This window comes from Ylistrum balloti, unplaced genomic scaffold (genome assembly GCF_031769215.1).
Source record: "Ylistrum balloti isolate Yb309-2 unplaced genomic scaffold, AGI_CSIRO_Ybal_v1 Utg369646, whole genome shotgun sequence".
NCBI lineage: Eukaryota > Metazoa > Mollusca > Bivalvia > Pectinida > Pectinidae > Ylistrum > Ylistrum balloti.
This window is the reverse complement of record NW_026781904.1, coordinates 1524482-1537463: the sequence shown is the minus strand read 5'-3', so window position 1 is coordinate 1537463 and position 12982 is coordinate 1524482. Positions and strand designations below refer to the sequence as shown.

Here is a 12982-nt window from a genome sequence, read left to right as displayed (position 1 = left end):
TTTACTTTATGTTGAAATGGCGTTGACCAAGAAATGGTTTACTTTATCTTGAAATGGCGTTGACGAAGAAATGGTTTACTTTATGTTGAAATGGCGTTGACCAAGAAATGGTTTACTTTATCTTGAAATGGCGTTGACCAAGAAATGGTTTACTTTATGTTGAAATGGCGTTGACCAAGAAATGGTTTACCTTATCTTGAAATGGCGTTGACCAAGAAATGGTTTACTTTATGTTGAAATGGCGTTGACCAAGAAATGGTTTACTTTATGTTGAAATGGCGTTGACCAAGAAATGGTTTACCTTATTTACTTTATGAAATGGCGTTGACCAAGAAATGGTTTACTTTATGTTGAAATGGCGTTGACCAAGAAATGGTTTACTTTATGTTGAAATGGCGTTGACCAAGAAATGGTTTACTTTATGTTGAAATGGCGTTGACCAAGAAATGGTTTACTTTATGTTGAAATGGCGTTGACCAAGAAATGGTTTACTTTATGTTGACAGGGAGTTGACCAAGAAATGGTTTAGTTTATGTTGAAATGGCGTTGACCAAGATGACCAAGAAATTTACTTTATGTTGAAATGGCGTTGACCAAGAAATGGTTTACTTTATGTTGAAATGGCGTTGACCATTTACCTTATGTTGAAATGGCGTTAAAGAAATGGTTTACCTTATGTTGAAATGGCGTTGACCAAGAAATGGTTTACCTTATGTTGAAATGGCGTTGACCAAGAAATGGTTTACTTTATGTTGAAATGGCGTTGACCAAGAAATGGTTTACTTTATGTTGAAATGGCGTTGACCAAGAAATGGTTTACTTTATGTTGAAATGGCGTTGACCAAGAAATGGTTTACTTTATGAAATTTGACCAAGAAATGGTTTACTTTAAAATGGCGTTGACCAAGAAATGTTTTACTTTATGTTGAAATGGCGTTGACCAAGAAATGGTTTACTTTATGTTGAAATGGCGTTGACCAAGAAATGGTTTACTTTATGTTGAAATGGCGTTGACCAAGAAATGGTTTACTTTATGTTGAAATGGCGTTGACCAAGAAATGGTTTACTTTATGTTGAAATGGCGTTGACCAAGAAATGGTTTACTTTATGTTGAAATGGCGTTGACCAAGAAATGGTTTACTTTATGTTGAAATGGCGTTGACCAAGAAATGGTTTACCTTATCTTGAAATGGCGTTGGCCAAGAAATGGTTTACCTTATGTTGAAATGGCGTTGACCAAGAAATGGTTTACCTTATGTTGAAATGGCGTTGACCAAGAAATGGTTTACTTTATGTTGAAATGGCGTTGACCAAGAAATTGTTTACTTTATGTTGAAATGGCGTTGACCAAGAAATGGTTTACCTTATCTTGAAATGGCGTTGACCAAGAAATGGTTTACTTTATGTTGAAATGGCGTTGACCAAGAAATGGTTTACTTTATGTTGAAATGGCGTTGACCAAGAAATGGTTTACCTTATCTTGAAATGGCGTTGACCAAGAAATGGTTTACTTTATGTTGAAATGGCGTTGACCAAGAAATGGTTTACTTTATGTTGAAATGGCGTTGACCAAGAAATGGTTTACTTTATCTTGAAATGGCGTTGACCAAGAAATGGTTTACTTTATGTTGAAATGGCGTTGACCAAGAAATGGTTTACTTTATGTTGAAATGGCGTTGACCAAGAAATGGTTTACTTTATGTTGAAATGGCGTTGACCAAGAAATGGTTTACCTTATCTTGAAATGGCGTTGACCAAGAAATGAGTTACTTTATGTTGAAATGGCGTTGACCAAGAAATGGTTTACTTTATGTTGAAATGGCGTTGACCAAGAAATGGTTTACTTTATGTTGAAATGGTGTCTATGAATCATTTGGACAGTCATTAAATAGTGTAATCACTATAGGCAGGCCGTCGAAACTGTACCTGTAGTCTGCAATGTAAAAGACTTTGTTGTATATACAATGCTTCAGTGTTAAGTTACAAGACAGTGGAATTATGAGTTTTGTTTTTAAACCATCTCATGAAGACGGAACTTTAGAGAAGTTCATCAGTGACCCAAGCCCTCATGGTCATGGTTGTTGCGAACGATTCGGTCGGTAGAACAGTAGACAGGAACTCGCTACTCTCAGTTTGAAAGGAGATTTCAACTAAATGCTAACAAGATACCTGGTAATATATACAGACAACAGGTCAATATACCTTGTCTTGATAAACCAGAGAGTGGTCAGTACTGTATAAAGGCCTTGATAAACCAGAGAGTGGTCAGTACTATCTAAAGGCCTTGATAAACCAGAGAGTGGTCAGTACTATCTAAAGGCCTTAATAACCAGAGAGCGGTCAGTACTATCTAAAGACATTGATAAACCACAGAGTGGTCAGTACTATCTAAAGGCCTTGATAAACCAGAGAGTGGTCAGTACTATCTACAGACATTGATAAACCAGAGAGTGGTCAGTACTATCTACAGGCATTGATAAATCAGAGAGTGGTCAGTACTATCTACATGCATTGATAAACCAGAGAGTGGTCAGTACTATCTACTGACATTGATAAACCAGAGAGTGGTCAGTATTATCTAAAGGCCTTGATAAATCAGAGAGTGGTCAGCACTATCTTAAGACATTGATAAACCAGAGTGGTTTGGACTATCTAAAGGCCTTGATCAACCAGAGAGTGTTCAGTGCTATCTAAAGGCATTGATAAACCACAGAATGGTCAGGACTATCTACAGGCCTTGATAACCAGAGAGTGGTCAGTACTATCTAAAGGCTTGATAAACCAGAGAGTGGTCAGTACTATCTAAAGGCCCTGATAAACCAGAGAGTGGTCAGTACTATCTAAAGATATTGATCAAAACCACAGTAGTCTAATGTGATATTTGAGAATATTTTAAGTTAAGAAACCCTGTCCAATTGTGCAATTCCAGTTCATCCACGAATTCAAACCATAATTCCTAGTTGCTAGTCTGGAGAGTGATTGTAGTATTATCTATATAACCCATCATTACGCAGACAATACCTCGCCTTCGCAAATGAAAACATCACATGGCGTTCGAGGAGTCATACATCTATAAAAAAGACAAGATAATGATGATACGACTGAAATTCACTAATATGCTTCCAGTAATTTGTTCTATTACCACTCGGTATATAGTACATTACTCAGTTCCAAATCATAATTGGATCTCTCTGTACTCTGAATGTGATTTGATCGTCTATCTACACTCATTTGTGGGTGAATAAGGTCCTGCGTGATAACAATGGTGACACTGAGGACATTCTGGCCGTCTGCATCTCTGATCAGGAAACAAAACACTTTATTATCCCAAATATCACCACCAATAAATGCTCTACTGCATTTGAATGTTGTCGCAAGTATTGCAATCAACGTGGTCCAAACTTTCAACACATCGCAGTCAATTAGACGCTCGTCATCTTCGGTCTGTCGGCTAATTTTAGCAACCAAGAAAAGCAAGTGATTTCAATTAGGAATGCAAAAACGTATATAAGACGAAGAATACAAAATGGCGAACGCCCGCTGCTGATATCAGTAACGAGATGGCCGAGAACTAATTATGGTGTCTGACAATAGAAAAGGTTTCCGTTCAAATGCAGATAGACATTAAACAATGCGATGCCTTACCTTCTATTATAAAAACGTTGTAAGCTATTTGATATATTTTTATCATTATTTCATGTTATCATATTTCATTTTTTATTCACATCTGCGTCATCGATACCATGTTTTCTTCTTTTTTCTGACTTTAATTAGATACCAATGGTGTCTGCTGTCTTTCAATCAGTAACAAAGACATGGGTCACGTTCTCAAATGAGAACACTGTTAACAACAACGAAACACACAAGGTCCCCACCCACGCCGAAAATTGCTCCGGTGCGAAAAAAATCATCGTAACATTTTTTTAAAACATAAACGGAAAAGCACAAAAAAATAGTGACAATATCAAGATATTGATGGAAAAAGATATATATCTAATATACATGATGAATTACTTACGTATTTTTCATAAAGCAGACCTGTACAATTATCCTAAACTGTACACCAGCGATAAAGTAAGAACCCAATAAATTAACTTGAACCATTTTAATGAAACCCCGTTTGCATGCCGAGTCACGTTCTAGGATGTTATCATGTCATGATATGTGGGGCGGAATGCTTCTTCCATTAAGTGATTGTAAAATCTTTATATAGATAGAATTATCGTTTTTTTTTAAATTTTGGGTTCTTTATTGATAAGAGCAAATTATTTTTAGAACGGCTCTAACTTCAATCAACGAATCCATTCTGCGAGCTACTTTTTCAACGATTTTGGTTTGGCGGTATTTTGTGGCTACACATGCTTATACGACATGTTTGGTCTCGTTATGCCGAGGCCAGACTGTTAACTGATCTTCAGCAAGTGCCCCTCTCATAGACATTGTTTGTTCTGATGTGTGGACATTAGCGATATTTCGTGTCTAGGGAACCACTCTCTCCTTGGGACTAAAACAAGTTGTTTTCCCGTTGGAATCATGAGGAAGCAAAACAGTGTTGAAGCAAGGAAAGAATATCTCTTAGTCGCTTATTACGATGACGGAGAAAAGTAGGTTAAATTTTTCTCTTTATCCGCATTTGCCTATTTTCATTTAAAACAATAAAAAATAAATTGTAATGAATTAAAATTTCGTGATCTAAATATATCTCCGAGAACCTTTCACGTGATTTAGGTTTAAAATTTGTAATTGTAGATTTATCTATGGATCTCCTTAGTATAAGTGAACGACATTTGATAATATTTAATGCTTATGAACGCGTGCATGCTACAAAACCAATTAACATGTGATGCTTACCGTTTAATGCAATCTAAACAAATCCGATCGTTGCCAATACCATTGGATAACCTACCGGGTCGACTTCAGTATCGAGATGACAATAGGTTTTTTGAGTATTCTATATCATGGATTAAATTTTCATGTCTGATTTTTTTTTTTTTTTTTTTATCAAATTTTCGCTATCACGTTAGCTCACTTCGAAATATAAAGAAATATTCCCGTGAAAATCATTGGCTAACGGTACATCCCTTATCATTCGGTGTGAATAACAGGAAAACCCGTCAAGCCTTTCCTATATACTGTAATATATTGACAACATCTATCGCGGGATCTTACAACCGATCATAATACTAATGATAGTCAATCTGTTAATGGTTTAGGGCACTGTGGTTGAGTGTTACCTTACAAAAGATACCATGTCGAAACATGACTAATGCTATGAGGGACAAAAGAATTTAGATTCCGTTTCCGAAACATATGTCTGATAGACAGATAACAAACTCGCTGCTTTCAATACCTAAGGTCGAAAGTTCGGAGGCATGTTGTTTTTTGTGTTGTTTGTTTGTCTGTTGTCAACTTTAACCATGCCTATACCTTTTGCACCTTAAGATCTAGGGCTGTCATATTTGGAATGTGTGTTCCCTATGACAAGACAGTTCCGCTGATACCTTGACTGTGACTTTTGAGCTACATTTGAAAACAAATTGATATTGGCTTTTTATCTAAAACTATCTAATCATTACCACAATGAAGACATAAGTTTTTCAAAGTGTGCATGCAATAAGCACATGCCTTACACAGTGCAGTTATAATGACCCATTTCAGAATTTTGTTGCAACCTAGCACATAGTGTTTCATGGACACATATTGTTCGATATTCAAGGGTTAGTTCCAAATATTTTCGTGCAAAATGTCGACATCTGACAGATAAACTGGTTGATAACGATTTAACAGTCGCGTATGTGATCTCATTAGGAAATATCATGTTTCCTTGTGCTATAAATTTGATGTGTTTGATGCATTTAAGTATCATTTGATCAAATTCAGGAACGTTACGTTCCTAATGCGAATTAATCAAGTTAAACATGGCATGAAAGGATTCTTCTCCGAAGCTGACGACGCTTACTGTTCAGGAACACTTGTTTTTTCTCCTAGTTCATTTCAGGGGTCTGAGTTTAAAGTGCAAAACTTTCCTTTTTTCATATTTTGCCGTAGGTTTTTATCGAATTTGATGATGTTGAAAAGTTTTGTTAACATATCAGTATTTTATTCCTTTGTTATCATGTTTCTTTAAGGGGTTGTTTTATTATTTAACAGTGTGTATATTATTGATTGATTAATTGATTGATTTGATAGGCGGATGGTTGATAGATGGGTTGCATAATCTTAGAGGGCTATCGTCACAGACAAATTCATCAGAGTTAAGACCATGCAAATAAAAAAAAATTCTCATCAAAACCGAAACCAAAAGGAGCAATACCAAGATAGCGTAAAGGATTGGTTAATGATGTTTTAGTTATGTGTTAAATCCATCGGAGAGTCTTCCATGATCACCATCTTAATAATGCTGACACAAAGTGTATATCAAACCTTTAGAAAATGGTCAGGAATTACTTCTGACAGATGTGTCTAGACGCTTGGAACTTTACAATCAGACACAATGTATAAATGACTATTTCGACACCTTGTTTTCTGTAGGACTACCGAAATAATATACTCTCAGGTTTCCATTGAAGCAAGAAGAATTAAGTCGGAAGAGCTCAACTATTTTAGGCGGGATTTTTATAGATCGAATTTCATAGTGATTAATCAAAAACGACATATGAGACAACTGTAACGAAACGTCGTAAGAAGCTTTATATACAATACATTTGGGTTTCTTTGAACATGCTTTTTAAATCAATGCTTCATATACAAGACAAAACGGTGTGAAGACTTAGCAATCGATCTTACTGTTAAAGCAGTGAGCGTTATACATCATGTTGAAACATTCTTACAAGTGTTTAAATTTCCGCTGTTTCTCTTTAATCATTAAACTTTTGCCGTAGCTGAGATGCACATAATTTTCTGCTTGCGTAAACATTTTCCATGTGTCTTTACAATGGCTGTCATTTATATGAAAATATATGTCTGAAACACGGTATTCTATCGATAATAGAATTTTTATGACGGTTCGAAATTGAGGTATACATAGCAATCTAGAAGCTGAACATTAATATTGATAGTGCAAGATTGATGCAAAGGGATATCAGATATCAATTTTATATTATATTATTTAAGTAAAAAATGAGGTTCTGTGAAAACGTGTTTCTGTGGCATCGATAAAGCACAGACGTCATTCACTACATATTTACCTTATTAAGCGTTAGAAATTATTAATCGAAACAGCTGGATAAATGATATGATATTTACAAACATATTTCTTTGTTATTTCAGATACGCCGAAGGCTAGGTTATTGAAAATTCAAACTGCGCAGGCGCGACGACTCCCTGAGAAAATGTCGGAGGAAGAGGAAACTGTATCCAAGGAACAGCTCTATACAGCTATTGGGATGTTGGCGGTGTTTTCCGTAATCGGTGTCATTGGCAACGCTCTTGTTCTGTATGTGTTTTTCAACTTTAAGCAAAAGCTTACATCAACTATCTTCATTCTAACCTTGGCTGGAACCGACTTCATAACTTGCTTAATTACCATACCTTACACCATTGTCGTAGAGGTTCTTGATTACTCATTATATTACAACATCGTTTGCCAAATTTACCAGTTTTTGATTACGACAACTATCCCGTTTTCGGCTTTTGTGATGGTAGCCATTGCTGTAGACAGATATCTATGCATCTGCCACCCGTTTCGACACGCGATGACAATTCGACGTGCGCAGTACATCGTGGCTGTCCTTTGCGCATTTGCAGTTATGCTTGGAATATTGTGTTGCTTGAACTATGGTGTTGTGGATTTGTATGTTAACACCCCTGTCTCCAATTCCTCATCTCGGAATGGAACAACACTGTACAACACAACCATGCTCTCGAGCAGTTTCTCGCCTGGGAACTTAGGAAACGCCACCAACTTCACATATGACCAACCAGTTTCAACGGAACGTGTGTTGGCGCACGCTGGTGTGTGTATGCCTATCAGCATTGACAATCAATTTTTCCATGTCTACCAAAAGATATATTCAAGTTTCTTTGCAATTTGTGCAGTCATCGTGATGGTCCTGTACGCTATAATCTATCGATCGGTGTTAGCGAGGCGACGACAGAGGTTAAAGATCGTCACTAACAAATGCTGCGGGTTCTGGACGGCTATTCCGAACGAAACAGAGAGCACAGAGATATCTACACTAACAAACGTTTCCGAAATTGGTGATGTAGAAAAACATGACAAATCTGTACAAAAGAATGGCACGAATTCTTCAACACCCCAACCGGGCGAGAAAGACGTTATAATTCGCCCAAGCAATGTGTCGAGAGCTAAACTTGAAAAAATGAAAATAGCTAATATAAAAACTGCATTTATGCTTTCAATTGTAACTCTCGTATTTATAGTAGCTTTCTTGCCTTCGTGGCTTGTGGCTTTGCGAGTTTTCAAAATGAATGTTGTTGTTTTCTACATGTATTTCTCATACAACGTGGCGAATCCAGTTATCTATGCTTTCATGAACAACACGTTTAAGGCTCAGTTGAAGGAGTTGTTCAAGTGCAAATAGGTCAACGGAAATAACGCGAAAAACACAAGAGATACAAATTACTGGAATTGCCCGCCATTAGTGTCATGTAACCTGTGTACATATTTTAGTTACTCGAATCGAGATGGTTTTATTTAAAGAAATATAACATTTGAAATATATAGAAGTTCAGGTACGTGTTGTGGTACGGTGAGAAGATATTGCTTAAAACGTTACTCTACTCTAACTCATCGCTACAAGCTTTCAGACTGACTCATGTGTGAGAAGAAACTGCTGAATATCAACAATGATACCTAAATTCAATTAGATTAGATCTATATATTTTTCATTTAATTTTCCTACAGGGTGTTACAGTGATGAAATGGATTCTGCTTAATCTTCATTTTTATGAAACTCTATCATTTGTACAAACACGATATAATCAAATCATTTATCTTCTGAAGAAAATATGTAAATGGTTTCTTTTTTGTCGGTAATATGTTTATTCTTTCGGGGTATTAACTCAAGCTGTACGTTTTGGAAAATTAATAAGCATCTGACAAGCAGATCAAAGATTGTCCGTGTGAGAGGCTTGTGTTTAAGGAAATCTAATCAATTTGATCTAAAAAATTATACAATATTTCCAGTATGAATATTTGTTCACATTTTTATAATAGTTGTAAAGCATCATTAGAATAGAAGTTCTCATAACAAGACCTGCAGAAGATTAGAGTGTGACGTTTCCATGACTACACGGTCACCTTCATCATATAACACAACCAGTAGAAGATTAGAGTGTGACGTTTCGATGATACAAAGTCACCTTGACAAATGAACAGTATGTAGCAAACTATCGGTGACGTACGTAGTGTGACGAGATGGTAAGGATTCGACCAACATTTTCGGCTGTACTATAATCCTATGTACACTAAGGTCGAAAATAGTGTGATGAGATGGTAACGCATCGACCAATAGTGTGACGAGACGGTAACGAATCGATCAACTCTTTCCGACTGTACTTTGTTCCTATGTACTCTAAGGTCGATTTGACTACAAATATTCTAAAATAGTGAAGAAACATCCATATTAAAAATTACCAATCATTTTTTATGATAAATTAGAATAATAAACAATATATGACCACATTCTCTAGATTTCTTTAAACAAAAGCCTCTCACACGGAAACATTTGATCTGATTGTCAGCTGTTTATTTTTCAATAATGTCCTGTGGACGATAATCCACTGAAGACGTAATTTATCATACATGGTTATGATCATTCTCAACTATTTGATTCTTTTCCGATTTTAATCAACCATGTAAGTCAAATTAAAAATCATTACAACAATCTGTCTAACCATGTCTATCCACAGCACATTCTTTCACCTCCTGTAGGTGGAGATAGGGCGCTATCGGGGGCGATCATTAAGCTGTCAAACATGAGGCTTGCCGAGTTTTTAACAACTTAACAATCTCTCCGTGGGTTGAGATCTCCTTGCGTCACCCTAAAGAGTTGAATGATTGTTTTTCTCTTACCCTGTTTTCCTTGTCCGAGTACAAGAAGAAGCGTATTATGTGTCACCAAAAACACTTGTGTGTAAACAAAGACACGTGTTTGAACAATGATGATTCCCGGGCTTCAGACGCTTCACGCATCGTGATTTACACGAAATATAATTCTAGTGTACATGCCAGTTAAACGTCAAATACTATCATAGTCTTGATATTGGGAATTTTATACATAATTTCAATAACAAATTGTGGATGATGCCACAGTATTTTCAAGTTTGAGGATAACACAATATTTCAGAAACAGGCGAAATAGTGTTTCTGTGTGATCGCATAAAAGTGGTTCAACTTCCGGGTCATATCTGTGATGTCACTTTAGTAGTTTTCAGAACGTGCAAAGAGCACGTGTAACTTGTCTCCTCCTTAGGGTGAGACAAGGAAATCTCACAGGGTTAGAATGTCACTTTCGTAGTTTTCAGAACGTGCAAAGAGCACGTGTAACTTGTCTCCTCCTTAGGGTGAGACAAGGAAATCTCACAGGGTTAGAATAAAACAACTCCATAAAACGTGTTTAAATCATCGATATTTGACGCTTCTAAGTTCTCGCTATGTAATTCTCAATGTACAACCAAACAAATGGCGCAGTCGGAAACAGTCTGGCATACGTTTGACAATTTCATTGTGCTTAACCGTATATTTTATCATGGAATATTTTTCATGAACCATTTTGTAGTGTTACATATTCCAAGCCGAAAATCCATGTTCTTCATATGCGACTCACTAAATTCACTATATTTATTTTTCAAGTGATTAATTGTCAATCATTTGTTTGTTCATTGCAATAGGAAGGATCTTCTCTGTGAGTGCGATGCATGCAGAATTCTTTTGAAGTTTTTTCCCCAAAAGAATATATGTAAAATCGATTTCGAAAGAACAGTAGTGCAGCAAAAAATAAGAATTAGATCCTGAATGGTAGTGATCACTATATTTTGTACTTAATTCTTGTAGTATTTGATAGGAAACCCTTTCTTACGAGAACAAATGCGTGTTCTCTACTCATAAGCAGTAGTTGATCTAGAGATAGGATTGTCACTTGTAAGAGTTCTCACAGGAAACTTAAACTTAATCTCTCCCATAGCGAGCGTTTTTCGAAAACATGTAGAGAGAGTGTTAGCTTGCCTGCCATGCATGATCATCAATCGTAGAGAAAATTGTTCCTTGTGGTAAATAGTTCGGGATGTTTAAAACCACTGCTGATTTAAGTAAGTGCATGCAGTTCTTCTTATGGTTTCAGATTGTTTGTGGTTACGATTTTGTTGATGTTAATATAGTATGTGCTTTTACGACTTTTTTTCTTATCGTTTTCCTACAGTATTTTAACCTTAATCTAAGTCGACAATATTGCTATTTTGTGTATATCGTTATGCTAAGCAGGTAATTTGCAAAACTTGATTGTACATACTTTTGAACCATTTTTGACAAAGGGGTTTATACGTCCCTTCATAGCGACATGTTAATTTTAATTGATGTTTAGTTTTATTTTACAGGATGGGCAAGATGGAGAATAGTAAGTAAAGTTAAGTTTATTACAAGTTTAGAGTTATTTAACATCCTCTACACCCGATTCAATAAAAACCATACATTACATAAATCAAATGTGACAACAGTTCCAGTTTCTATTCAATTTCGGACTTATAGAAGCTCTTGATCTTCATAATGCTTCTCTATAATTTTTTTTTAATTTTTTGACTTATCTTATCTTTTTATCGGAAGATTTAACGTTGGTGCTAAAATTTCTTGTTCTGGAAGGTTGCTCCATATTTTAACAACGTGTAGAGTAACAGTAATGTGAGCAATCGTGACATCTACTTTTTCTCATTCTTTGACCTGAAACTTTTTTTAAAGAAAATAATTTAACGCTATGAGAAGACTTCATTTCCTACATTTAAAGTCATTGCTTAGTTTTACATAAGTTAGAAATGGACTGTTGACATTGAAATTCTATATAAACAACACGAAAACTGAAACCAAATTTGCGACATTGAAATGTTATACATATATAAGAGCCAAACATTTTGGAAAACCTTGATTCTAAACTATCAAAGAGGACACAAATGTATTTGTAAAATTAAATATTGATCTTTTCGATTACTATTTTGAATTTTAAAAAAATGGTCCTCGTTAACTTTAATATTAAATAAATTAGTAATGACGAACAACCATCTAACTGAAATCTTGCAACGTCTCTAATCTACAAATTACCAAAATTTTGACCTATCGATATTACCGATACTGACGAAGCTATGGGATAGTGTTTACCATTCAGAATTTAAGTGTGTTCTAATTAAATGCATCATGTTTCATCTTTGTTTACTATTTTTATCATGAAGTGTCAATCTTCATGTAACCATTTGCTTCAATGTACTAGAACAGTGCAGCTCTGAAAGAGGAATAATCTCTTAGGGATTATTTCAATACTTTTGACGCTAAAACAGTTTAGCTTGAATCTATCATTCATATTCATATTTCGATAACTTCACTCAGAAAAAGATACATGTAGGTGGTTTATATACATTAACATGGATTTTGCCAGAAACGTTTCAGTATACACCATCACTAAATCATTCTTCCTAACAAATTTTCTTCGGAACAGTAGACGTCAGCTAGTTCAGATCTTTTGTTTATTGACACCACTGTCGACTTATTACTAGACTCCTTCATTTCAACAAAATACGATAGGTATTGATATCATAGATATCAATGGTTGTCGTTTAGTATTTGTGAGTTGAGGTTTGTAAAGTTTCAGATTGTAACTCAGAATAATTTGGTTTTGAATATACTTTAAATTTTCATTTTTGATCTTAATCCACGAGTTCTGCCGTTCACAAAATGTTAGAAAGTGCTGTATATTAACGAAATTTCGCATTTAAAAATTATATATTTACTAAGTTATTCCATTGAACAAAGACAACT

At 35.4% G+C, this 12982-nt stretch overlaps 1 protein-coding gene across 1 annotated transcript; it reads left to right on the top strand.

Annotated features, from left to right (window-relative positions):
- The first annotated feature begins 7331 nt into the window (after positions 1 to 7331).
- Positions 7332 to 8543, top strand: LOC132555751 (orexin/Hypocretin receptor type 1-like). The gene has a single exon (XM_060220117.1). The coding sequence runs from the start codon at positions 7332 to 7334 to the stop codon at positions 8541 to 8543; it is 1212 nt and encodes a 403-aa protein (XP_060076100.1).
- Positions 8544 to 12982: the final 4439 nt, after the last annotated feature.